This window comes from Apodemus sylvaticus, chromosome 11 (assembly GCF_947179515.1).
Source record: "Apodemus sylvaticus chromosome 11, mApoSyl1.1, whole genome shotgun sequence".
Lineage (NCBI taxonomy): Eukaryota > Metazoa > Chordata > Mammalia > Rodentia > Muridae > Apodemus > Apodemus sylvaticus.
The window spans coordinates 84,483,473-84,511,122 of record NC_067482.1 but is presented as its reverse complement, the minus strand read 5'-3'; the positions used below and the strand labels follow the sequence as shown (position 1 = coordinate 84,511,122).

General features: G+C 38.0%; 1 protein-coding gene across 1 annotated transcript in view; it reads right to left on the bottom strand.

Moving 5' to 3' along the window:
• Abca13 (ATP binding cassette subfamily A member 13) overlaps nucleotides 1-27,650 on the bottom strand; it is a 450,643-nt gene that overhangs the window by 100,650 nt on the left and 322,343 nt on the right. Inside the window, exons 46-50 of the mRNA XM_052199718.1 lie at nucleotides 26,736-26,851; nucleotides 19,921-20,077; nucleotides 16,431-16,684; nucleotides 12,748-12,943; nucleotides 9,939-10,048 (exon numbers count right to left, since the gene is read on the bottom strand). Coding sequence (XP_052055678.1) covers nucleotides 9,939-10,048; nucleotides 12,748-12,943; nucleotides 16,431-16,684; nucleotides 19,921-20,077; nucleotides 26,736-26,851 — 833 coding nt within the window. The remainder of the gene's footprint in view (nucleotides 1-9,938; nucleotides 10,049-12,747; nucleotides 12,944-16,430; nucleotides 16,685-19,920; nucleotides 20,078-26,735; nucleotides 26,852-27,650) is intronic.

Here is a 27,650-nt window from a genome sequence, read left to right as displayed (position 1 = left end):
GGAGGATTAGGCTTTTGCAAGCACTAGGCAAGCTCCATGAACTTGTATTTTGGTACTATATATGTTTATAGGAAGTAGAGCCATTTGTATATAAATTCTAAAGCGCTATGCCCATAACACTGAGCATTTTGATGATGCTATAGTAGTTAATAGTTATTGCTCACATGAATTCTGTAATAGTGGTCATTTACGAAAGAAGGAAACCACAGCCCAAACCAAATAGCTGTCCCAGTTACATATGTTAAAAGGTAGTGATCTTCAGAAACGCTGATCTAAAGTATCAAGCAAAAGCCATGGGATTCAGAAGAAATTTGGAACCATTTATTACTTAATTGCTTCATAATCTAGTACATATGCGTGGTACACAATTTGGAAAATAATGCCTCGATAAGAAGCAAATATAAGCTACAATCCTCCACCTTGCTCATGATGGCTGCTGAAACATCAGTGTGCTTTCACCCACGACATTCCTATGCTGTTTTCTGATTATGCTGTCAGGCCAGGCGCTGTCCTGTGCACCAAAATAGACTCTGTCATATGGATTCCTCCCCAGGCAGTAACAGAAGCCTTATGTGTGCATAAGTGCTAGCCCAAACAGAAGAAGCTGCTGAGCTCTAGAGTTGTCTCTGATGTTACTGAGAAAATAAGTTTCTCTCTTTAATTTATTTTAATATAATTTTCAATACCAGAAGCCATCAGGGGCTACTATTTTTAATCTAGCTTTGTTTACCTTTACTGCAATCTGCTTTTTCTTTTGCATTTTTAAAAGTTTGTCTTCATTCTGGAGATTTTGATTTCACCACATAATACCATTATGAAGGCATCTTATTTTGATGCAAGAGAAGTATGTTCACTTGGTCTGAGGAGTCATCTGCTTTATTAATACTGGAAATCTTCCAGCCATTATTTCATCGGATGCTGTGTCTCTCTCCCTGTCCCCTCCATCCCCAGCCTGAAAGCTAATTAAACTCATGTTGGACTTCATCTTTCTTCTCTCCTTATTCATTTGTTTATTTCTGAGATTGGCCCAGGCTGGCTTTGACCTCAAGGTCAAATCCTTGATCCTCCTGGCATAGCCTCGGGAATGCTAGGATTCCAAGTATGAAACATCACACCCAGCTTAGACCTTCTCTTTCCTTCCTTTTCAAAGAGCCACATTTCATATTTTTTTCTATAAGTAGCACATAATTTTAACCCACTCATTGTAGTTTTTCTTTTAAACTCAATAAGCATCATTTTCAGTCTTAGAAGGTATGCTACTTTCAAATGTGTCCTATTGCCTTATTTCCATACATTCTCTGTGGTTGATTTTCTGGTACATTTCACTCTCTGTATGACAATTCTCATTTTTGTTGAATCCATTAATTTATAGCCAGAGGAGACAGGTGTCATGTGTGGACTATGGTGTTTGATTTCATGTTCTCCTTTAATAATATATTTTTAATTAACTAAAAAATATTGATATAGGGATTGTGTTTCAAAAAAGTCTCCTTATACATTCTTCTCGAATATACCATGGGCTCAGTAATACAAAGCCAATTTCATTAAAGTCAAACGATTTTTAACTTACAAATAATAGTCATGTATCTTTGTCATGTACAGCATCATTGAAATGTTTATGGAAAGACCTAGAACCTGTCTTTGGGTGATATACAAAGGGGATGGTGCAGCTACTGGAGCCCAAACCACAGAGGGCATAAAACCAGAGCTCCAAAGTACTAAAGATCTTTCCTTTCTAACTTTGAGCCCAGAGAGACACCGTCAAGATTTGTCACCATCTTCCTAAGGCACTGGGGAATTTTCAGTACTGACACCTTCAGCAAGTATATGGCCCTTCCAAAACCCAGCTCAGAAATTCCCGCTGTGGAGAGCAGTGGTACAGCACCTCTACCCTTGAGGCTACTACTGAGCTCAGATCACCACTTCATATCTGCTCCACTCGTCTCAAGACAGTCATGACATCAACCCAGGCAGTTCTTCTGATCTATGAGCACCTTTCCTCCTACTTATGGCCCAAGGGAGACTGATTGTGAAATAGTGGGATTACATTTTAGTCTGATAATGGGTCCATTTTCCTGTTATTTGAATCTTTTATCTTAACTTATATCATTTTATATACTTAGTCTAGCAATAATGTTTTGAATGAATGTATTTTGCCACTTCTAGCTAATATAGACAAGATGAAAATTGATACTTTCATTTAGTCTTTTATTTAAGTTTTCATTCTTTTTCAGGGTATAAATCCCTCCAGGAGAAATTGCTATTTCAAGGACTTTTTATACTTACTATCATGTATTTATTTTACATATCATCATGATTACTTACTCTGTTTTACTGTCTTCATGAAATCTGAGCTACTTTTAAATTATTATGATGACAGATGAAAATACAAATCACTACCTCCTCTCCCCCCCCCCCATTTTAATAGTAATGGTAGAAAGCACTTTTAAAATTAATTCATCATTTTTAATATTGTGCTAGTTTATTTAAAAGTTAATTATGTATGTGTATGTGTATGTATTAATATGAGTGTGAGTGTAAGTGTCTAAGGAATCCAGGAAAGGTTATTAGATGGCCCAGAGATGGAGCTGTGATCAGCTGTGAATGTTTGACATGGTGCTGCAGATGAACTTAGGCCCTCCGCATGAGCAGTGCGTGCCTAACTCCTGAGTCATGTCTCCAGCCTTCCTGCTTAATTCTCATGTATATTATTTAATATATATAATTACTGACCTTTCTCTTTAGATATTTTATATCACTAATATTTTACACCTGCCCTAGTTGATGCTTATAATCTTGAAATCTAAGGTTCTGGTATATAAATATTTTAAAGCCATATTTAAACAGACTAGTACTTTGTAAGTTTTATATTAATTGTCTGAGAAGAATGGCTTCAGTTAGTAAAAGATATTCAAATTTATATTACTTCTAGTTTTTTCAATATTTTATTAAGCAGTGTTCTTGGGGTAATTTGGCTATTTGGCGTTCTTTTCCCTTTAAGGTGAGATTTTTAGACTACACTTTATATTTTTTAGTCTATGTGTTTCTGGTTCCACAGATTAAGATACCTAACTGGAAATACACTATTTATTACAAAACCTATTCAATGCATTGAAATATTGCTTAATGTCTATTATCTTTCAAGATCACCATGACTAAACTCCTCTTTTTCTACATAAACTTCAGTGTTAAGCCTCCTCTACCCTCTTCAAAATCACTTAAGTTTAACATAGATCAACACAACTTTGTGAAAAAGAGTAATATGAAGACTATTGAGATTTCTACCTATCAGCATCATATATACTAATATGTAACTGTGTAGTCAATCATGCTTATTACTCTTAAAAATGCTTATCTGATGTAAACACCCAAATAAACTGTATTCCATATATTTTATACGTGCTACTGCACTTAAATGTCTTCCCCATTATATCTACTAATTTAAATGTACTTATGTGGAAAGAATGGCAATCTAATTATTCTTATTCTCAACTATGCCTTCTAACAGTTGACATAAATTCGAGAAAAAGGCTAAAAAAATTATGGTAAGACTCTATTCTCTATGACTTGTTCTAGTGGGGATAAGTTCTATCTATTTAATCTAATAGTTACCAAGAGTTTGCAAAGCAATACGTGAGGTTTTATTTAGGATCACTGCATGAAATGCAGACTTACTGCTTGTATTCACAGCAATGGTAATTTTCTCCAAATCTTACTTAAAAGGTGTTAATGTGTCTATGTGTTCTGTTTTTGGTTTATTTCCTAAACTGTCACCCCTTTCACCTGCAATGTTGCAGTAACACTGTGTTAAATATGTCATGTACAATTTGTGTTCTTTGAAACACAGTTTCTGAGCATTTAAATTTTAAATATGACAGAACATTTGTTACAAAAAATTATATTATTCTTCTGTCTCTCAATTTATTTTAAGAATAACTTAACCTGTTCCTTTCCTATACTTTATTTCCTTCTCTTTGCTTTTAGAGTTTTCTCTAATAATGGGCACAGTAGGTTGAGAAAGGAACAAGATTTAAAGTTAAAAAAATTCAGGCTTTACAGCTGGGTGAAACTGTTGATTGCTTTTCTCCCTTGGTAGCTTGATCATATATTCACATATTGAAAGCTAGTCCTCAAAAAGCAGACTTCCAGGTCAGTTCTAGTTCAACTCCTCCAAGTCTCATATCTTCAGTAACAGGATCCAATATTCATGTACTGGGAGACAACCAGCATGAATGGCAATAGACGATACGGTTTTAGGTGTCTCTTGGACCACAGCTTCAAAGTAACCACCAGGTGTCTAATTGAACTTAAGGCCCACTTATTGGAAGAAAGTTCATGCCTGGTGCTGAAACCTAACCTACCATCCATGTCTGGTGAGGTCATGAACCCTAAAGAAAGCCCTGCTAATGTCATTTTCCTGAATCAATATAGTTTTTACCTGTATTCTAAATATTTATCCTTATACCCTCAGATAAGTATAGTTCTCATCTCTCATCAAAGAAGTTTCTTACCTTCTCCAGACAGAGGCTCTAGCCAGGATATAAAACTCAAAATATTGAGAATATATTATCAGGAAACCCAAGCCCAGTTGGCCCATCTACAATGCAAGTCCTATACCTAAGGCTCAGGGAACACCTAAGAAAAGAATGGGGAAAGATTGGAAGAGCCAAATGACAAGGATTCAAGCTGTGAGAAAGTGTCTTCTAGACATGATAAGATGCTATACCTATGAAATTTTAATAATACAGTTTCCTTAAAAAGACCTGCATAATGGTAACCCTAGTCATCATGCCAACTTGGATGAGGAAAAATTCACAAGGCCCCACCCCTAGATGAAGAGCTAGTTACAGGCAATCAGTGGCTTCTTGGGGAAGGAGACTCACTTTAGTACAGGGAATAGTCTTCTGACAAGTTATTCAATGACCAACTCCCAAATAGTCAGCCTTAATCACATGTAAGCATGTATGCACATGTACACATGAACATACTAAATAGACTAAATAGGGCATATATAAAGTATTACAATAACAATTAAAGAAGAAGGGGGTATGAATTATAGAGAATGTGGTAGAACACAAGAAGAGTTAGGAAACTAAGGGGAGGTGCAAAAATGATGTAACTCTAGTACTCATGGAATGAAATTCTCAAAAACAAAACATTTTAATTACAAAAATAAACTGTAAAAAAAATCAAACTCCACTACTGTTTTCTAGAGTTTGAGTTCTGGCAACTGACTTGGTTTTTCTGAATTGAGGATTTCTTGTCAGTAAAATTAGACTTAACATAGTCTTCCCAAGACCATTATAATTACTAGGTAAGACTCAGAATTTATAGAACCCTTTAATGCTTGATGAATGATAGACTCATAGCAAATCATGAGTCTTACCATTAGAATTATTTTAGTCCATGACTGCAATTCCCAATATTATAGGATTGAATAATCAAAATATTCTTCCTGCATAAGAAAAGGAGATGCTATGTCACAAAGAAAGCTCTAATAAGCTAGACCATATATATCCTAGCCTGAGGTAATCTAATCTCCAAATTTTATTCCAGTGCTGGCAGCTTAAAGTTGCATGTGGGAACAGGTCTATAATCTCACCTCTCAGGAGGTGGACATGAAATTAAAAATTCAACTTTATCCTGAGTTACAAAGAAAGCTTGAGTCCTGCCTGAGCTCCAGGAGATCCTGTCCCCTTTATCATCATAAAAACCAAGTATGTGACTCTTGACAGGTAGGCTATCATATCAACTTGTGACCACTATCATTATATAAGGAGCTCATGATATACTTCAAACCAAATCATAATCGTAGGTTTCAAAAGAGCTCTGTTTATATATATACATATATTCTCAAGAGTGAGTTATCCATTTATTCATTTATGGAAATTAATAAATCAAACATTCAAACAGAAAATGGACTTTTTCCAATAATGTAACTGCAAAACGAGAAAAAAAAAAAACCCTCTAATGCAGTGACCGTCTAGGTCGCTGTGTTTCTGTTGTTGCAGCCATTACTTCCAGGATTTGTGGGCAGAAAGGGGTACTCCAGAATTCTGGGTAGTCACAAATTCTATTGTGCTTCTAATTACCTACTTAATTCTTTGAATACCAATGTGCAATTAACATTACAAATAATCAAGGTTAAAATATAATTAATGCAAGTGTGATTTAGTTATAATTAAACTAATTACACAGATATGTAGCATAATAAGAGACTTACAGACCATTATGCGAATGCAAATTTATTCTTCCTTTCCAGAGCAGTTATTTGAATTTCATTTTCCAATTATTTTACAAATGATAGAATGGAATAATAAAGAAAGGAGTCAGTGTTCCAGCAATAAAAAAGTAAACCTTATTTTTTATTCCCTTTTAAATCTGAGTCTTTTGTCCATATAGTCTTATAAATAGACAAATTAGAATAAATAATCAGATGCCACCTCAACCAACAAAAATGCTTTACATTTTAATTTTGTGACCATAGGGGAAAATGAACATCTTAATCCTCAAGAGATTTCCAGTTCCATATAGATAGGTTCCATTTTAGAATGGTAAGTAATATGCAAAACTAGATTGGCATACATGAGTCTGAATAAATTTTATTTTGTGTGTTCAGACAGATTTTACTATAAATGTTTTTTCATCTATTGACACTGACGAACAGAAGCAAAAATGCTTACTCTTACCTTGGACAGAAAGGTTATTGTTTACAAATTCCTTAAGTAAATTTTAATTGCTTTAAATGACAAACAATATATAGTTTTCAAGCAATAATATTCAATACATTGAAATATTGTCATTAAATGAAAATGTTTTTATTTTAAGATTATTTTGGTACAAAATATATCATTTATGAAAGAGAAAAAATACACTATTTTCAAAATCTTAGTTTCTAGTATGACAATGTACATACAATATGAAGTCATTCTTAAAATTTCTACTAGGGAACTATGAACACAATGCTCTAACTTTCCTCTTCTAAGTGTAAAATATGTACTTAGAGAATTATTCTTTTTATTCATTGCATTTTATTCATTTATAATAAATAATCACACTCAAAATTAAGCAGTACTGTGAGTATGAAATGGATTCTAGAAGCAGTGCTTATTACCACACACACGTCTGCCATCCACATTTGAACCCCATTAAAATAGCCATACAACTGATCACTATGGAGCTGAAAAGACCCAAAGCCCTTTAAAGCTGTGACGTGGCAGGAGAGCAAATTCAAATTCAAATTGTGATTCCCTGGGTTTTGTGTTAGTACACAGCAGCAACATTACTCATCAGAAGAGGCTGAGAGTATCCCATGACTGATAGCAAACTGCTCCTTTTTTCCACACTAGATTAGCACTCATAGGACTAACACCAAGTTCTAAGAGGTTAGAAATAGGCCACTCTCCATATAACCATGTAGGAGAGTGGTAGGGAGGGAAAGAATGAAAGAACAAAAGAATGAAAGGATGAAGGAAAGGAAAGGAAAGGAAAGGAAAGGAAAGGAAAGGAAAGGAAAGGAAAGGAAAGGAAAGGAAAGGAAAGGAAAGGAAAGGAAAGGAAAAGGGAAAGGGAAAGGGAAAGGGAAAGGGAAAGGGAAAGGGAAAGGGAAAGGGAAGGGGAAGGGGAAGGGGAAGGGGAAGGGGAGGGGGAAGGGGAAGGGGAAGAGGAAGAGGAAGAGGAAGAGGAAAGGAAAGGAAAGGAAAGGAAAGGAAAGACAAAAGGAAGGAGGAGGAAGAGAGAGAGAAAGGGAAGGAGAGAGGGAAAGAGGGAGGGGGAGAGAGAGAGAGAGAGAGAGAGAGAGAGAGAGAGAGAGAGAGAGAGAGAGAGAGAGGTGTAGAGGTAAAGAAAGCCCTTAATCACCAGGGACTGGACATTAGAACTGTGATGAACTAAATAACAAACCCGTGCCTGAAGCCCTGATGTTCCACTGGGTTTTACAAGCTCACACATCTCTTAGTGCCAAGTCTATAGCATAGTCTCCTAAGACAGAGATTCCTCTGTCTTGTTATTTATTCACAAATTCACAAGTTTTTGTTTAAAATCATTCTATGTGCCATTTCTTCAGACTACATTTTTTCTAAAGATCCACATTTACATATAAAAGAGCCAAATATGACTGACCCAAGAGAAAGTTGATGAAATGATTCCTACTGATATTCTGCTATTCTCATAGATTGGTGCCTTGTCTATTCATCACCAGAGAATCTTCCTCTGGCACCATAGAGAGCAGAGGCAGAGACCCACAGCCAGAGTGAGTCTAAATTGGAGATCTTCCTCAGGTCTCTCCCCTCAGAGCTTGGGAAATTCCATGAAAGAAGGGGAGGAAAAATTGTAAGATTCAGAGGGGAAGACACTGGGAGAATATGGCCCACTGAGTCAACAAAACAGTGCTCATAGAGACTGAAGTGTCACACATGGGGCCTTGAGGATCTACAGCAAGTCCTCTATGTGTATGTTATGGCTGTTAGCTTGGTGGTTTTGTGAGACTTCTAAGAGTGGGAGTAGATGTCTCTGGCTCTTTTTGCCTGATCTTGGGATTCTTTTCTTCCTATTAGGTTGCTTTGTCCAGCCTCAAGAGCAGGACTTTAGCCTTGCTTTATAGTATCTTCCTTTATAGTATCTTCCTTTGCTATGTTTGGTTGTTGTCTCTTGCAGGCCTGCTCCTTCCTGAAAGGAAGTGGAGGAGTAGAACTAAGGAGAAGGCTGGTTGAGGAGAGCTATAAGGAGTGCAGGGAGGGGAGACTGAGGTCAGAATGTATCAGATGAGAGAAAAATCTATTTTCAATAAAAATCTTATATGATATTCTCTTAGAGATATGCCTTGTGCTAATTTGGTTCATAGACTAAGTCAAAGAGTCTAGTGAGAAGAGATACACTGAGGTGTGTCTTGCTACAATACAGTTGAGGCCAAATATCCCAGCCAGACAAGGACCCAATATGATAGAAGAGATGCTGATGGCTAAATAACAAAGGTATTTTGTTGAGAAAAAGTTGAGAAGCTATCCAGATGGAAAATAAATCAAATTATATTTCTGTTCTACAAAAGATTCTAATATAAACTCCTTATAAATTAAACATATTAAAATGATAAATCTTTGGAAAAACTTTATGACTTCAAAAAAGGCAGAACTAGTCAGGGTTCAAAAAGTCACAAATAAAATAGGGGGACAAAAACTGACTTCACTAAGCTGCAAATTTCTATATGCATACAATTATAAATATAAGGAAGTAAAAAAGAATACTGAAAACAAAATCTAGACAAGGTTCATTATAGGAACATATATTAAGAATTTCTATTCAGCTGGGAAATAGTAGTGTACAACATTAATCCCAGTACTTGGGAGGGAGAGGCAGGCAGATTATCTGAGTTCATGCCTGCCTACACAGAGAAACTCTGCTCAAAACAAACAAACAAACAAACAAACAAACAAAATGATAACAACAATAACAAAGAATTTCTACTTCAATGATTAGCCAAAATTAATGCATCATTTATAATAGAACAAAGACCTGTCAGGCAGATAGTGAAAGAAGTACAAACAATAATAAGATCTCGTATCAATGAACATGTACCATTAATTAGGCCAAAAATCTGTGGCTAGCTAAGATAGGCATCGGGGAGAACCTAGTACTATTTTTCTGCTAAATAGACATGCTGTGTCTTTCTCCACATATAGGCATGAATGAATGTGAACACATAGTTAACCGGCAAAACTAAAGGTAAATGCATAGAACTATGTGAGCATGCTTAAATTAAAATGGCAAGCATGATGCACATATTGACAGATTTTAAGATTGAGAAAAATGTCTTGTCTTCATGACTGCAAAGGTTGAGCTCCAGCCACTGATACTGAAAGACTTTGTCACTCCTTTGGGGAAATGGCAAGCAAATAATGAGTATGGTGGAAAACAGACAAACGACAAATCCTGGTTCATACCCTTGAGGAGTCCTGATGATGGCGTATCCTGAACTTGGCAGAGTTTCACCATTCAGAATTTTGAATGTTGTGCTCTTCCCAGCACCATTAACCCCGAGGAGCCCAAAGCACTGAGAATAAAAAATAAAGTTAGACGCAAAGTATGAAGTACAATCAATGTTATATTGGAAATGCCATTTGCTTTGATAGTATATGTCTCTGATGTGTGATGTTGGTGTACTGAGGAACCATGCTATTGTGTGAGAGGTATTTTATATTTAGAATGCTATTACAGCACTTGCACATGAGAAATCAGTATTTATTTAACAAAAGACAGACAGATATATGTATATAGATAGATAGAAGTGAGAAATGTGTCTGTAAACAGATATATATATATATGCACACACAAAAAACAGATGGAAACAAAATTAAATAAATTATAGACAGAAAATTATCACATAGATGATAATAGATGAAAATATATGTGTAGATGATGGATAGATAAATAGGTAAATAATATAAATGGATGATAGATATTGCTGGGAGCTACATGCCTTCATGTGTCCAGTAAAAAGGTTGTAAATCCATTTCTTACACAGAGTCTAAGAAAATCCTCAGATTAACTAAGGAAACAACCTCCAGTTTTATACTTTGACAGTTGCCTGATTTCTTTCTTCAATCTTGTCTTAAAATCTAGGTAAAAATGGCCTTCTCGTCCCATTCTCTAGACCTGGTACCTATTTTGTACCTCTGGATATGATATGTTTGGGAGTCCTTCATGAACCACAGATCTTTTCAGACCCATTTTCTGATGTCTGAGTGCTAATATCTACTGTCACCAGATGGCTTGCTTGATATTACAATGGCTGTGTCTGCAACCTATCACTTGCCTCCATTCTGTACCTCTAGACACTGCCAATACCCTAAATTACCATGTGACTCAGTTACCATGCTGCTTCCAACATCACTGAAGCTTTCCCCCAGACAATACAGGGGTCTATCTCATTCTGACCTGCCACCTGTCAGATTGTGTCACTGTTATCAGGCCTATTCAGATGCCCCATCTGCCTATAAAGTCAACCTCTCTGCTTCAGAGCCCAGGTAATCCTGCCTTTGTGGTAACAATCTTCCACATTCCTGCTATAAATCACACCTGCACTTTCTTACCCAGTGCAGACATAGAAAACTGTATCTCCTTATGAATTTCTAGTTCCCCAGCAGTTCATTGATTCTTAGAGGGACAGAGACATACAGTTTAGTTATCTTTGGTTTTTTCACAGGCTCTTCCAAGGCACTTCCCATCTAGGCAACCAAATGTGCTGCTCATAAAATTCTAAAAAAGAGAGCATTCTATACCTTGGATCTTGAAAGTTCCAAGAGACCCATGTGCCAACATTGTGGTCAGTGGACTTGGAATTACATAGGAGGTGTGTGTAGCTGACTATTTTTGCTCAATAATGTTAAGCTATTGCAGGATATTGGAACTTGCTCCCTCCCTTTTCTGTCTTGTAAGCATCTGGCTATGCCATGGGCAGCTTCCCCAGCATGCCTTCTTCTATTGATGCAGGAGGCCATCAGAGGCCAGAGACAATGGAAACACAACTGATTTGAGCTGATTCTTCAGGTGATTTTAACACGTATGATAAATAGCCCAAATGGAACCTTAAGTATAAGAAGCATCATGCCTACTTCCAAAGTTTTATTATTTTCCTTTACTAATATGTATTTATCTATTCATTCATTTTACTTAAAAACCCTGAATAGATAGTGAGGAAATTTATATTGATTTAAATGAATTTAACTTTAATTCAAGATTTAATAAGACTACAGAGCTAGCTAGCAAAAAATGAATAGAAACAATAACTAGAAAACAATCCTTAATATTTTGTCCAGTTGTTCCAGAAATCATGGTTTCAACCTAAGTCATTCCTAGATTGCTTTAGATGGGTCTTAAGGCCTCGATATACCCCAGGGTATTCATTTCTGGATTATCTGCTCAGCCAGAGGGCATGGCTGGTCACTGACAATGAGAGAGCCAGATAACCATTGAGTTTCTTCAGAGACTGGACCACCCAATGCCAGGTGTGCCTTTACTTCTAACAGTTCATTAAAGGTAATCATTTGCAGGATTGATTTCCCTTTACGTATTGAGTCCAAATAGGAGTCAGCTTATATGCCTTCTGTCAGTTCTGATTAAAGGTTTCTCCAGAGCTGCTGTGGTATGTACAATTTTTAACCCTGCAGAATAACATTCTTCTAGAGTAGAGGTTCTCAAGCTGTGGGTTGTGAGCCTTCCAACGGTCACACATCAAATATCCTATATATCAAATATTATATTATGATTTTCAACAGTAGAAAAAATACAGTTATGAAGTAGTAATGAAATAATTTTATGGTTTTGGGTCACCACAGCATAAAGAACTGTATAAAAGTGTCACACATTAGAAAGGTTGACAGCCATTCTTCTAGATGGACTCAAAGCAAATTGTAGGTCAAGAGAATGGAAAAAGTGGGTTGCATCTTTAACTAAATTTTAAAAAATATTTTTACTCAATAAGTCATTGTAAAAGTTAAACCATTCTTAAAGCTTTGCAGTTACATAAAATTTAAAGAATCGTGAAAGAAAATAAATTTTGAATCAATTGGAAAGTTTCCACTATGCAGAGACTCTGTCTCCAACTTTGACTCTGTGACATTGTGGGAGTCTCTGGACCATGGAGACTGCTTTTTTTGCTGTTATTTCAGATATTCCAAGACTAGCCCAAACAGAATTACAACTAGAAATCATGGGTTCACAAGAGAAAAAGATAAAGCGAGCAGCTGTTACCTCGCCTCGTGGTATGCCCAGACTAATGCCACACACAGCCTTGACCTTCCCCCTGAAAACACTTCTGTAACTTTTACTGAGGTTGCACAACACCAACATGTCTCCTCCAGCTCTTCCTTCAAGCACCCTTGTTTCCTCCTTTTCTACATCTATGTCCTTAGCAGGCTTCACTGTGTCCTGCAGGGCAGAATGGCCCCTGGAAAGAGAAGGCAAAGTTAATTAATTCCCAGCAGGGACATTTCTGAAATAGTCCCCAAGTGACACTTGAGAAGAGAGAAGGCAGAGCCCTCAGACATTAGCAGCATCTTCTGTCAGAGCATCTTACCTGCATCATCCTGATTACCAGGAAAAACAACTTTCCCACACAGGATATAAACCTGTTACCAGAGATCTAGAGAGAAGTCAACACTAGAGGCAGTTTTTAATTTGGAGAATAGTAGAGTCATGACAGATGTTTTGATAAGTGCAAAAATATTGATCACATTATTATAAAATATCAGTGTAAACAGGTATTTTATTTAAAAAACCAGTACCCCAATACTAAACTTATTGTATAAATTGGATTTCATAAAAGGCTAGATAGATGGATTTTGCATATATTGCATATAATATTCAACATATATTTGCCAAATAAACATAAATCTAATCATCATATCTAACTATTTCATTCTCAATCTGAACCATTAGGTCCTCATTAGATTTTAATCTAAGTATTTTTAACTTTCAAGTAAATTTTCATTTCTACAGTAAACTATAATGTGCCTACATTTTAATAATTAAGTATAAACCAAGCCCAGTGTCCATATCATACTTCCTCCTCATTCTTGGTATGATATGTTGTTGTAAACCATCTAATCACCTATTCATATGGAGGGAAGCATTTTTTCATAATATCTTTTAGAATTCTCAAATTATTTTTTTAAAAAAAAGAGAGAATACTGGCCAAGAGAAAATACTCACTCTCAGTCCTCAGTCATCACAATGACTTATTCTGTGTAATTTTTCCATGTCTGAAATCACCATTTTACAAAACTATAATCCATTACATATTTAATATAGATAAGAGAAGGGGCTGATGTCACTTACATAATATTTGAAGACATAAAATGAATAAAAAGGGATAAAGATGAGAGGGATAACTATTCAGAGGCTTATTACTGAGGAACAGAAAGTAAGTGGGCACAGAAAACATAGGAAGTATTCATTTTAACAATCTAAGAGACAATTGGGTGAGTTAATTCATTTTATGAAACTCCATCTACTAGTACCTTTTGATTTGAGGACTATTTGTCTTTATTACATAAGGAACATCATCTGGTGGTCCCTCTGTGGATATCTCTCTAAGAGGTCTGCCTCCACAATTCCTATTCTCCCCATGAAAACTGCCTGGAAATTTGTATGTATGTCTGTAGATCATGTCACAGAAACTAAGCAACTCAGGACTTCAGAGAAAAATTGGGTACCACATTCTTCTCCTCATTCTGATGGGTGGAGAACAAGTGAAACTCGTTGGATAACATCCAAACAAACCAAGTTCTTAATTCTTCCACCTTTGCCTAGCCATCCACCAATACAGTGCAACAGAAGAAAAATCCAGGTGTGCAGTAGACATAGTAGGGTTGTCCTCATAATTCATCACAGCAGGTATCTAGACCATATGGTTGTTCTAACTCAGCCAGCTTATGGAATCAGAGATTCTGTAAGCCAAGTTCCAGACTGCAGTGAAAAGAGGCAACCCCCACTCCATCACACCTACCACACACAAACATCTTTGTGGGTTGTTGTCAGGTCAGAGCTCTGTGCAAATGGGGAGCTGTCATCTTAAGTTAGCAGGAAATGCAGGTGGAAGCCAATTCAAGGAGTCCAGTGAAGTGGGTGTCACACTAGTTCCCAGACATATGCTGGTAACAGATTTCAGGTGAAAAGAATAGGCTATCTGGTTCCCATGAGAACTCTTCCATGACAGGCTCTTCCCATTCTCTAACTTTTAGCTAGGACTGCTATCATTTTCCCTATGATGGACTTTCTAAAAAACCTTGGCTCTTTGTATTCAGCACTGATTATTGAGTGGGTTCTATTTAGATTTCAATAATAAATTAATTGGAGCACAATCCCTGTGACAGCAAGTCATAAGGGAGCAGAAAGGTAGATGATGTCTTCTGATCTTTGCCCTTTGCATCAATATAACATAACTCAAATGACTATTTGCTGTGGATATCAAAGGCATTGTTCTAAAGCAGAGCCTGATTAATATCCTCTAAAGTAATGCAAAAACTTTATTCATTGAAGAATATTCCTCTGATACTGTTGAAGGTCTGAGAAGCCGGGAAGCTGCCAAAGGGATTCTCCATTGAGTGTTTTAAACAGACTGAAGTATTAAGGATTATCAGAGAAGCAATTACACTTAAAAGGTGCCCAGAATTCTAGTCCAGAGTCAGTCAGCTCTGGGAAATCTACAAATTCCAGAATGATCATGGCCAAAGTCAGAAGAGTTTTGGGATTTGTATTAAAAAACGGCTCTCTACCTTAGCAGCCTCAGTGTATTTTGTTAAAAAAAAAAAAAAAGAAAAGAAATGACTGAAAAGGAAAAAAATATATAAAGGGATGACTGAAATATATTAAGAATTGAGCTTTATATCTGCAACAGATTCTTTAGTAACAATGTAGTAATAGATTTTCCATAAAGAATCACTGCTTTGAGAGACTGTCTTAGGAAAGCATAAAGGAATAATTTGAGAGGTGAGGGTGGGGAAGAATCTCTGTCTGAAGCAGAACTCAGAGAACCATAGACATAGGGAGGATTGGTATATTAAGTGGTAGACTTGGGGGAAAGCAGTCGTGTAGACCCTGCACACGAAAACACAATTCCTTGTAGATTTCAAATGCATTTTTAAACATTCATTTATTCATTTTATGTGAGTGGGTGTTTTGTGTGCATGTATGTTTGTACCTCATGTATGTGCCTAGTGTGCTGAAGAAAGGCCAGAAGAGTGTATCGGATCTTCGAGAACTAGAGTTATAGATAATTGGGATCCACTGTGTGGGTGGTGGGAATCAAACCAAGGTCTACTGGAAGAGCAGGTGTGCTCTTAACCATTGAACTTTATCTGACAAAGTTTTAGAATCTTTGCAAAGCTACTTTAAATAACGTGTGTGTGTGTGTGTGTGTGTGTGTGTGTGTGTGTTTGCAATCATCCAAGGGCATTTATATATCTACATACACCGCACAGTTCTCAGCATCGTCACTTGACAAAGAAAAAAAGACTGCACTTGGCAAAGACTTATGGTGTTTGCACTAAAGTCCTACACTTTCCTGACTCTAAGAATTAATGCTATTTAGTTATAAAAATGAATTACTTTATGGTATCAACAAATTCACCTTTAGTGTTACAAAGTCACAGAAAAAAATGAGCAGATTTAAAGTAGAAAACAAATTGAGACACCTGAATAACTGAAAGGATTATTTTAAAGGTTGGCACCTTATCTTTTGAAATTTTTTTCCATTTCGTTGGTGACTCATACTAACCCACTAGAAAAAGGAAACATAAATCTTTAACTTTTTAGAACAATTCATCATAATGTCAAGCAGGCACATTTGTTTATCTTGCAAACTCGAGGTAGACTTTTCCTTCACTCTTTACTCAAGAGTCAGAGACAGTAAGCATGAACCCTTCAGTACATACCTAGACCATCTTAGAAGGTCTCCATGAAACAGAATCCTCAAGAGGAGCAGAAATGTGCCCTGCAAGGTCAACTCCACGAAGATCCAGCCCAAGAAATTCATCTCAAAGGGACTCACATAAGAATCAATGCCAAAGTTGTGAGTCAGATCATACTTGATCTGATTATAACAGAGTTCTATGAGCCCTTGACCCAGGCAGAATTGAGGAAAAATAGTAAATACCCATTTGAGGACATCGTAGATTTTCTGCAAATTCTGCACAGTGAAAGGGAGAAAAAGGGATGAAATTAAAAGCTATTCCTCTTTTATAACATATACTAATAATAAGTTATGCTGCTGTTGTCTTTGATCAGGACTGCAGGTCTAGAATTCTCCATCCTAGTTACTCAGAGACACTCTCAGATAGCCATGGAGCCAGATAGGATTACTGCTGAGATCATATAATATGTGTATCTTACTACACACATTTTTTACTACACACAAGGTTTTGCTTGATTGAGTCCATTGTCCCTCTCCTCCTCTTCTCCCCTTTGAAATGAGAAGGTGTGTCCTATGCCTGTCCATATATTTGATTGTACCAGCCACAGCTAGAGAGAAGTTAGGATGGAATATAATTTTGTGTCTCACATCTGAATCTGTTGAAATTTATAGATGCTTTAGAATTGGGGCCACAATAAGTAAAATATTTTGGAGCTACTGTGACAGATGAGTTTGTAATTGCTACCTGAGAAAGCAATGAACCTTGAGAGCCCAGGGGCAGAATGTTACAGATGAAATATCTATACCACTCCCAAGATATATGTTGAATTTTTATCCCCAATATGGTGGCTTGAAAAGCCAGGCCTTTTGAAGGTAGTTTTGAAAAGATGAAGACAGAGGAAGAATCTCTACAATGAAATTACTGTCCATAGGCAAACAGGAAGGCCCACCCACTGGGCATGTGTTACTTTTTACTGTGTCAATACAAAAAATGGCAACTGAATATGAATCTGTAATAAAACTCTCAGGAAAAAAATACATCTAAACCCATATTGATCTCCGACTATGGCAATTAACATACCACCTGAAAGGATTTCTGTTACTGGTGATAGTTTGAGATAGAATGCTTTGAATGTGGGGACTGATATGAATGTTAATGACATGATATGGTGACATCAATGTTTCTATAACTCACTTTAAGGAAGCCGAAGTAACTTTTACACAAGTATTAACAAAGATTATGTAATATGTGAATTCCGAATTAAGAAAAATATAAATGGAACAAATCAATTGTTTGGTTTGAGAAGAGTGGTGACTGAGGCATATTAATTAATACATAGGCAAATAAAAAGTATAATCATAAACCCTCCAACATTTTCATGGTTGAAGCAGAAATTTTCATCTGTGGAAGAGAGACACATGCCTGGCCTTGCCTCCCAACCCAAGACACATCATTCTTTAACAGTTTGTTGGCAACAAGAAAAGAATCATATTGGCACTACAGTCTGTATATACAGTTATACTGGCTATACTAGCTTATGACCTGAGAGCCCAGTTGCCATTCTGGATACCTTTCATTGATTTTACAAGTTCATAGTACTTTCTTACATGACAGAGAACATGATATCTATTAGTGATGAATATTTAAAAATTGTTAAATGGCTTTAGCAAACAGTCTCAAGATGAGGATCAAGGGAAAGAGAAAGATCAAAGCAAATCCAGTCAAATGTTCTCCATTCCTAAATGCTGAGTGACTCGAATAATTTTCTTCCAGGAAACACCATTGCCTGTTGATTCTTTAAGGTCAGCAGTGCTGTTTATCATTGCAGATAACACTGCCTTTTCATCCAGCATGAGATTAGACTTCTGTGGATGAAAGCATTCCTGGCCAACTTCCTCTTTAGTTCCAAGGTTTCACCTTCCCCATCCTTTTGGAGTTAGCTTTCCCTTCTGTTATCTAGCTCTCACAGAGCTGACCTGGCTTTTGGTTTCTCCCAGCTGTATCTATTGAATCTGCTTTCCTCCTCACCACAGTTTACAGCGCCTTCAATAAACCATGTCACATTAGAAATCAATGGGGTGGAGCAGGGCCTCTATGTCTCTTCTGCTGATTTCAATATTCTCAAGTTAAAGCCACTCAATTGTTCCGCAAGCTGTCTATTTAAAGGCTCAGAATATTAATACAGATTAGTGTCAAACTCAATCTGTAAAAAAAAAAAAAATCACTGAAATAGATCATTGCCCTCATTGATTGCAAAATTGATATTTACATACTTCATTGCTTCTACACAAACATGAAGCACAATAATAAGAGATAATATTGGCCATCATTCAAGAGTATATCAAGTCTGGAGACCAGCCATAAGGAGTGATAACTGTCCCAATAGGACAGGCCTCAGTCCCTCTTTCACTGGAAATGGGAATATCAGCATATCTGTCGACTGGGAGCACTATATGTCTCCCAAGTTAAAAAGTCAGACTGTGGCTCAGACATCTGAGAACTACTGAGCCCTAAGAGAGCGTGAGAATATAAAGAGATTTATGTGCCCAGAGGTGAGAATAAAAATCAGAAATAGAAAGGACTTAAAGGGCTTGTGAGAGCTAAGGAGAAGGCAGAGACTGAAGCCTTTTTCACAAATTACACTGGCCATGATGAGTGACTGGCAGATGCTTTAAAGCAGAAGCCAAGAGGGAAGACAGTCTCACTATGGAGCCAGGGTAGAGGGAATAAATAGGATGTATCTACAGAAGGGATTTCAGCTCAACCCTATGCCTGCTAGGCATTTCCCTCACAGGGAAACCACTTCCTGTTGAACAGCCCATGCCCAGGGCATTGTTTTTCCTCTAATAAATGGAAAGACACAGTATTAAGTTACATACATCCCAGAGAAGACAAAGGAATTCCAGACAGGATTCTAAAGGCATACCACCGTGTGAGTATTGACAAGACTGGCCCAGCTTACTTAATATTTAAAGCCAAGATACAGTGTCACTTTGGCAAGACATACTTCATTGTGGTCTTTCCTCGGCCTCCAATAAGTCAGCATCTGAGGATCCTTGAGAAGGACTTTGGGAACAAAACAGTGAATCCCTAAGTAGGCCTACGCTGACTCATACAGTGTCCGTTAAAACATCACAGAAAATTTTGCAATCACTCTCCCTAAAGGCTTGGTTCCCAGATGGTGGCACTATTTTCAAGGATTCTGTAAACTTGAGCATGAAGACTCTGAGTGGAGAGAGGAGAACACTGACAGCAAACCTCAGAAGAGGGTACCTAGTCCCTAGCTCTTCCTTGCAGGCACCAGGAGCTGAATCTTCCTCCTACACATGATGGTCTTACCAGGCCCTAATTAAAAGTGAAAGTCCTCTTAACTGTGAGCCAAAATAAATCCTTCTTCCTTTAGATTGTGTGAATCAGCTTTTTTGTCACAGTGGTAAGAGAGTTAAGTAGTGGGCATCCACACTTTCCTGTCTCTTCCATCTTTGGATATGGGCCCCTGGCACTGAATCACCTGAGCTTTGGAAATGATGGCCAAGAGCCGGGGCATGGTGGTCATCAACATGGTACACAAGCCAAAGATGAAGTTCAAGGAGATGTAGGAGATGAAGGCCACATCTGAACTGGAAAAGATTCTGGATAGCAGATACATCCATGGAATCATAGCATATCTAAAAAACAGAAGGAAAATTATTTTGACTTTCCTGAAACATTTCTTTGTAAATGAAATTACACTGAAGTACAGGGGCACTTATATTAGAATGGTGAGTTTTCCTTAATTTGTGATATATATATATATGTGTGTGTGTGTGTGTGCCAAAAAAGGAACTTTCTGGGGCCTCCAAAGACCCTGCAATATAAAAGCAAAATATCATGAGGTCTGGGATTTCCACTGGAATTTGTCCGCTTCTCTCAGTATGCCACTCTCAAGCCTATTGCAGGAATGATGCCCACTGATTATAGTGGGAATTGAAAGATCCCAATAATATAACAATAGTCAGAGCTCTTTCTTACAAAGAACATAAACATACGCACTGAACACTTTCATTTCTAGAGTCTCATTCATTCTAGTGCTGTCACTTCTACTGTGTCCCCTATACCCCTCCCATGCCCCCAACCACTTGGAAGATGACATTAGCATCTGTAACTCTTAGGCAGAGTATCCATAATAAGGTTGACACCTTGATTAATCTGCTGCAGGTCTGTGGGTAAAACTGGCCATGGAGCTGCATCTGAGTGGGCCCAGGGCTCGGTAGCAAGGATCACTGACAAATATTGAGCCTTGTCAATGATCACAAGATCCAAGAAGCTACTCCAACACCCCCACAGCCAAACCTCTGCTTCCATCTCTCCCATTTTACCTCCTAGAACCAGCTTTCCATCCAAGGCCAAGTTCCCTCAGCTTTCTTTTGTGAAAGTAAAATGCAGTAAACTTAATGTACCTCATGGAAGGATCCTTGTACTTGGAATAACATTTCCAAGCATAGGCAGAGATGACACCTATTCAAAATCATAGACTTTTAGAAAAGACTCATCTATTCTGAGCCCAAACGTGTTCCCTCCACACCCAAACAATACTTCCTGTGGGAACTGTTTAGCCTGAGATATTCTAGTACCTTTTAAATGCCTGAACATTCCCTAACTCATTAACTTGTTCTGAAAATTCTAAGACTCCAAAACCATGTGGCAGATTTTAGATCCTTGAGCTAGCATTTGGTCATCAATAATCTGTTAGAGAATGCCCATGTATTAAAAGATAGATTCTTGTACATGAGAAAATGTGTGAGGTATGATATACAAAGCCATATAATATCTGAGGAACTTCACTCAGTAGCACTCTGGTTCATAATGACTGAAGAATATGTTGGAGACAAAGTGCTTCAAAGCATTTTTTTCTAAAATGTTCATTACATAAAATAGTTAAGTAAAATGAAAATAACTGCTGAAGAGGTGAGCCATAACCGACTACTGCTCTTTATTATGACTAGTCCTGTCTGGAATAAAGTATTATCAGGAAGAACCAAATCCCATCCCTAACCCGACACATACTTCCTACTGTCCTTTCAAGGGCAGAGCTCAGCTGTTATCCTTCATTACATAAGGTTGCCTTCAACAACTGGGAAACAGGCATGGTGACACACACCTATAATTCCAGAACTCAGGCTATAAGGCAGGAGGATAGACAGGTCAAGGACAGCCAAGTCTAAGAAGAGCAAGGCAGAGAATGAGGAGGAGGAGACAAACTATTCCTATAACTGGAACACATACCAGCAATAGTAATAGCTTTCATGTAAAATGTTAGGCCTGTTTTTAATTTCTATCAAATTCACTCTTAGAGTAAGCAACGTGTGTGTGTATGTGTGTGTATGTTGTGTTAAAACTATTGATTCATCAAATTTCAGAAACTAAGACAAATTATTTTTATTTTATACATATGTATTATTAATAGGCTAAGATTGTGATCCTAGTATACTTAAAGCAGAATAACAGGAGACCTAGCCTTTTTTTGTTCTTTGTAAGTATGGCATACTGGCAGTGCTCTCTGTCTCTCTCTGTCTCTCTGTCTCTCTCTGTCTCTCTCTGTCTCTGTCTCTCTGTCTTTCTGTCTCACTCTCTCTGTCTGTCTCTCTCTGTGTCTCTCTGTCTCTGTCTCTCTCTGTCTCTCTCTCTCTGTCTGTCTCTCTCTCTCTCTGTGCTAAACTTGAAAATGTGGGAGCTAGAGGAACCAGGGGGAGCACGTGGAGCACCTGAGGAACTATCTGATGGGGCTGGCTGGCAAAGCAGACCATCATCCGCTTTGATTAGCATCTCCATGTTCATACTGTGGATTCACAATGCATTCCCCTCCTACTGTCAACCTGGACACCCTGAGCTATACTTGAGCAATTAATTACCACATGACCCAGGGTCTCTACTCCACTGGGGAATGCATAGAATCTTTATATAAGGTCTTCATACTGGGTTATGTCCTTCAAGTATTTGACAAGCGGATCAAAGCATTGTCTTATGAAAAAAGACTCAGAGACAAAGACATAGTCTTAAATGACACCCCTGGAGATTTCCTTTCCTGCATTAATGAACCTTTGAGCAGATTTTCCACCAGCGATGATTCCATGGTTTTTTTTAAGCTGCATTTTTATTATTTTCCTTTCAAACACTTGGTTGAAATTAACATACTGGCAGAACCAGCCCCCAACCCAGCCTTTTCTAAATGTTAAGGGAAATTTTAAATTGACTTATAGAGCATAATTTACTTTATATGAAACCTACTGTGGCTTTTACCATTCTATTCTCTTTTATTAAAATACAACTCATCAGCTTAATGATTGTATAATTCACTGGAGGTCAGAATACTGTTTGCAGGTATTTTGGAATGTATGAGAACATACTGTTTCTCCTTCTGACAACTGCCCCTTCCTTCTGCTGTGTGAATTTCCCTGGGAGACAAATAGGAGTCCATGCTCTTATTGTCACAATTCTTTAGCACTAAATATGCACCAAATATGATCTTAGCTTTACATTTTTAATATAAGCAGTCTGTCTTTTATTGCAGATATATTTAGTGTCACTTTCTTGTTATGTTTTAATTTGCTGGGATATTTGAGAAAAAGTCATAATATATGGTCTCATCCTGGTCTTTCTGCCTCCGTGTTCTAAAGTTCTGAGTCTTAATATTAAAGGTATTTACTTTTATGATAAACATTACTTGTTCCCTCTTCTCTGTGTCTGTCTCTATTTCTGTCTCTATGTATGTGTCTTCTACAACCCTTGTATATCTGCTTCTCATTTCTGTTTCTATCTGTCTCTCTACTCTGTGTCTCTATCTCTCTATCCTTCTCTATCCCTCCCTGGCTCTCTGTCTCTGTCCTTGTCTGCCTCTGTCTCTCTGTTTCTGTCTCTATCTTGCTGTCTTTGTCTCTGTTTCTCTGTTTCTTTGTGTCTATCTCTGTCTCTGCTATCTCTTCTCTCTCTCTTTCTCTCTGTCTTTATCTATCTATCTATCTATCTATCTATCTATCTATCTATCTATCTGTCTGTCTGTCTATCTCTGTGTTTGCCTACTCTTTACCCCTCTGTCTCACTTCCATCCCCTCTCTCCTCTCATCTGAAAGGGCCTCTTTATGCAGCTCAGGCTGCCCCAGAGCTCATCCTCCAACCAGGTCAACAACTTCTAGTATACTTTCTCTTTTTGATGCTAACCCGCTGCCTAGTCTGTCAGAGTTTAAATACCCATTTTCCTTGGAAGAAAATCAAATTAGTATGAGCATTTGTCTTCTGACTTTCAAAAGACTTGATTCCTTTATCAGAAGGATAAATTATCCTCAGAGATCAGTTATTCAATAGATTTATTTCAAGTCTGAAAGTGTCCTTGGGATTCTGCATTTCCTGGGAGTTGGTTTCTTAATTTGCATTGGGTTCATGATACCCATAGGTTCTGGGAAGAGGAAGAGGAGGAGTAGAAAGAGGGAAATGAGGACTAGAAAGAAGAGAGAAGTGGGGTGGAGGAAGAGGAAGGGGAGGACAAGGAAGAGGAGGAGGAGGAGGAAGAGGAGTCACTCTATTTCTCTCACCCAGAGACAGCCTGGAACCTGAAACTAACTGCTAAGACTAAGGTTCTTACAGTAGGAATCACAGGTTTCAAATTTACATCTGTAGCTCTATACCAGTGATGAAATAAGAACCTTTTGAGTCTTTTGACTCATTATGTCACAATTGACATCTCTTGGCTCTTTCTCTTTTCAGAATACTGTACTATGAGCCAGCTTATCAGATAGATAAAAAGGCAGGCAGATACATAAGGAGGTAGATTTCTGAGTTCTAGGTCATCCAGGGACAGAGTTAATTTAGGTCTAGGCATGATCAGAATGGTAATTTCAGAACAGTACTCCACCCAGCTAAGTTTATTTTTTAGGCTTACAAAGAGTCAGATCTCTGAATGCATTTGCTCTTTTTTTTTTTTTTTTTTTTAATGTGTAATTGCTATCTTCTAAGAATCAAGGGCCTAAGGTGGTCATGGGATGATGATTCCTGAGCTAATCAAAAGGGAACCGGGAGTGAATGATTGAATTCATATGTTAATAAAAGACTGGGGTTTAGCCTGCAAGAGATGAGCTACCCAGAGAAATTTTAGAATTTTTCAAGCAAGAGAAAGCTGTCTCAAGTAGAGGGCTATCTGGAAAGCTATCTCAAGAAGAACAGGGGCCATCTGCTTGGATACATGATTTGACATTGGGTCATTCTTTTCACTGCTCCCAAACACTCCTTCCTCCGAACCTATCACCAAGCCAAGGCTGGTCTTTGGTAGGCACATAGGTTTGAATGCTTGGTTCCAGTTAGTAAAACTGTTGAAGAGAGAATGGGAAGTATCACCTTGTTGAGTTAGATGTGGCCTTGTTGGAGGAGCTGTGTCATGTGTCACTTGAGATAGGTTTTGAAGCTAGGATTCAAGAGTCTACCTCTCTCTCTCTCTCTCTCTCTCTCTCTCTCTCTCTCACACACACACACACACACACACTCTTACTCTCACTCTACCTGAAACTTGCTAATCAGATGTGTACTCTCGGCCACCACTCCAGCACTATGCTTACCTGTCTGTTGCCACACTCCCTGCCATGATGATAATGAACTAACCCTCTAAATCTGTAAATATGCCCCCAATTAAACCGTTTATTTTTATCTTTACATTTTGTTTTTTATTTATTCATTTTTTCATTCATTCATTTTTGAGACAGAGTCTCTCTACATATCCATGGCTGTCCTGAAACTCAATATGTAAACCAAGCTAGTCTCAAACTCAAAGAGAAGATACCCCTGCCTCCATCTCCCAAGTGCTGGGATAAAGGGCATGTACTGCCATGCCTGAAATAGCTTTAGTTTATAATTTGCCCTGATACTGCTGTCTATTCACAGCAATAGAATAACAAGGAAATCTATCACCCTTGGAAAATTGTGACTATGCAGCTGTAGACATATGGCTCTCCAGAAATCACCCAAAATGTTTAGTTGTGAACATAGAATTTTCTAGCATAATGTAATTAAGTTAAACATTTTCTAAAAACATATTTCATAAGATTAAGTTTTGAACCATTTAACTTCATCCAAATTTTGTCATCATTTTTGAAGTCTGGCCCTCTAAAATTCAAACATAATTTTATAGCAAGGCCTATTTTACCCATGCTACAATGAAATGCAACAACACTTTCCAAGTAAATGAGATTAATAAGTTGAAATAAGATAATAAGATCAGGGTACAAACATACAGCCCTTTATATATGAGCTCATAACTTTTAAATTGAGTATAACATCATGTTCCATAACCATTCTTTTAGTCAGCACATGACGATCTCAAAAGGAAAAGATAATTCTATGAATAACAGTAATGGCTAAAATTAATGTAATGACTCTGTCAGTTCTCCCTGATGTTTACAACGATTAGCTCATTTAACTTTTAGCAACAAAATTGACATTTTACAGGAAAGAAGCCATTTATGTGGGAATTCATATTAGCAAAAACACAGGGTAAGTAGCATATCAATATTCCTGCAAGAACTGCTTGTCTTGTGCCATTCAATACTTTCCCATACATTGATTCATATCTGTCTATCCATTCATCTGACAACAGGCACACAATTGTTTAGGCAAAACACTGACCCCTAGTTAGGTACTGTGAGTAATTCTGAATCACTGGAATGATAGCAAAATATGTAAATTTCACTTTAGTTAGAGCCTTTGGCTTAAATGGGGGGGGGGCAAAGGGGTATTTAAAAGAAACTTAGTACATTAATTTATTTTTTTCTACTAGGCAGGTACCATTTGGGAATCCAGAGTATATAAATAAGGATTTCTGCAATAACTTGTCCACCTTTACTAGTTTTCCTCTGAGGAAAAAAGTGATAGAAGTAACACAAAATACTTCCAAGCCACTAATATTATAGGAGAGGAAAAAAAATATGCCAGATAGCTTCACAAGAGAATCTCCACAAATGCAGTTTCTGAGCTAACTGGATTATGTATCTGAGCCCACGATTAATGTCAAAGTGAGAATAACAGAGAATCCATTTCCCACTGCACACGTTTGTCAGACAGCTTGAGGGCCTTTCTGAGGCAGGTCCAATGCCATCTTCATTACTATGGCGACAACCTTCCCCTCCTCCACAGGGCATTCATCATCTTGTTCAAGCTTGTTGGCTCAGCAGCCCTGGTAGGAGTAACATAATTGCTTGAGAAGAGAGAAAATCATGAAGCAGACAGCAGGTTCAAAGCCATCCTGAGGGTTTTCCTTCTCAGAAAACAAACCATAATTCTGCAGCCGTGTTTCTCATCACATACCCGAAAAGTGCTAGCAGGAGGGCTGTGGCCGCCAAGTTCTCCCGAAATGTGAAAGCTGTTAACTGGAAGGCGCCTATCATGGCGACACACAGGCAGACGGAAACCAAGTAAAAGAGCTGGAAAAACAAAGGAGACAGGCCATATTAGATGGGAACTTTAATCATGCTCTACCTACTCTGCAGGTTCCTTTCCGTTTCTACTTAAAGCTAGCTCCTGCTTTGCATATTCAAAGATGTTTAGAGTTCATTGTGCTGAGTCATTGTTATGGGCTTGGTTGTGTTCCTCCAAACACTTCATGTGCTAAACACCCAGACCTTCAGAATCTGACTGTGTTGGTGTCAGGACCCATAGTCCTTTAGGGAAAAACAGCGCGCGCACACGCGCGCGCACACACACACACACACACACCACAAATACATATGATATGGGAATGGGGTTGATTATCCCTGCTTTGCTTTCCTACAGCTTTTCCTTCAAGGATTCTGTAGCACAGGCAGCAAACAGCATTCCCAGGCCTTCCTTGGACAGTCCTAAACTTAGTTACTGCTTCTGTGGGGTTGCTGACTGTTGGGGTTTTGTCTAAGCTCCACCCCACACCTACCTGGCAATGGCCAGGTATACCCCGCCCCAGAGATCTGGCCCACTATTAAGAGGGGCTACTTGCCCCTCCTCTCTCTTTGCTCTCCGCTCTCCCACATACTCTCACCTCTCTGCCCCTGGGGCTCTTCCCCCCCCCCCCCCCCCCAACGTGGTCATGGCCAGCCTCCACTCCCTCCACTCTCTCCACTCCCTCCACTCTCTCCTCTTTTTCTTTCTCTTCCCCCTTCCCTTCCCGCCAGCTACCCCTTCCCCTTCTTAAATAAAGCCCACGTGGAGCTATCTGGTCTAGTGTGTCTCATTGCCGTTCACGGTTCC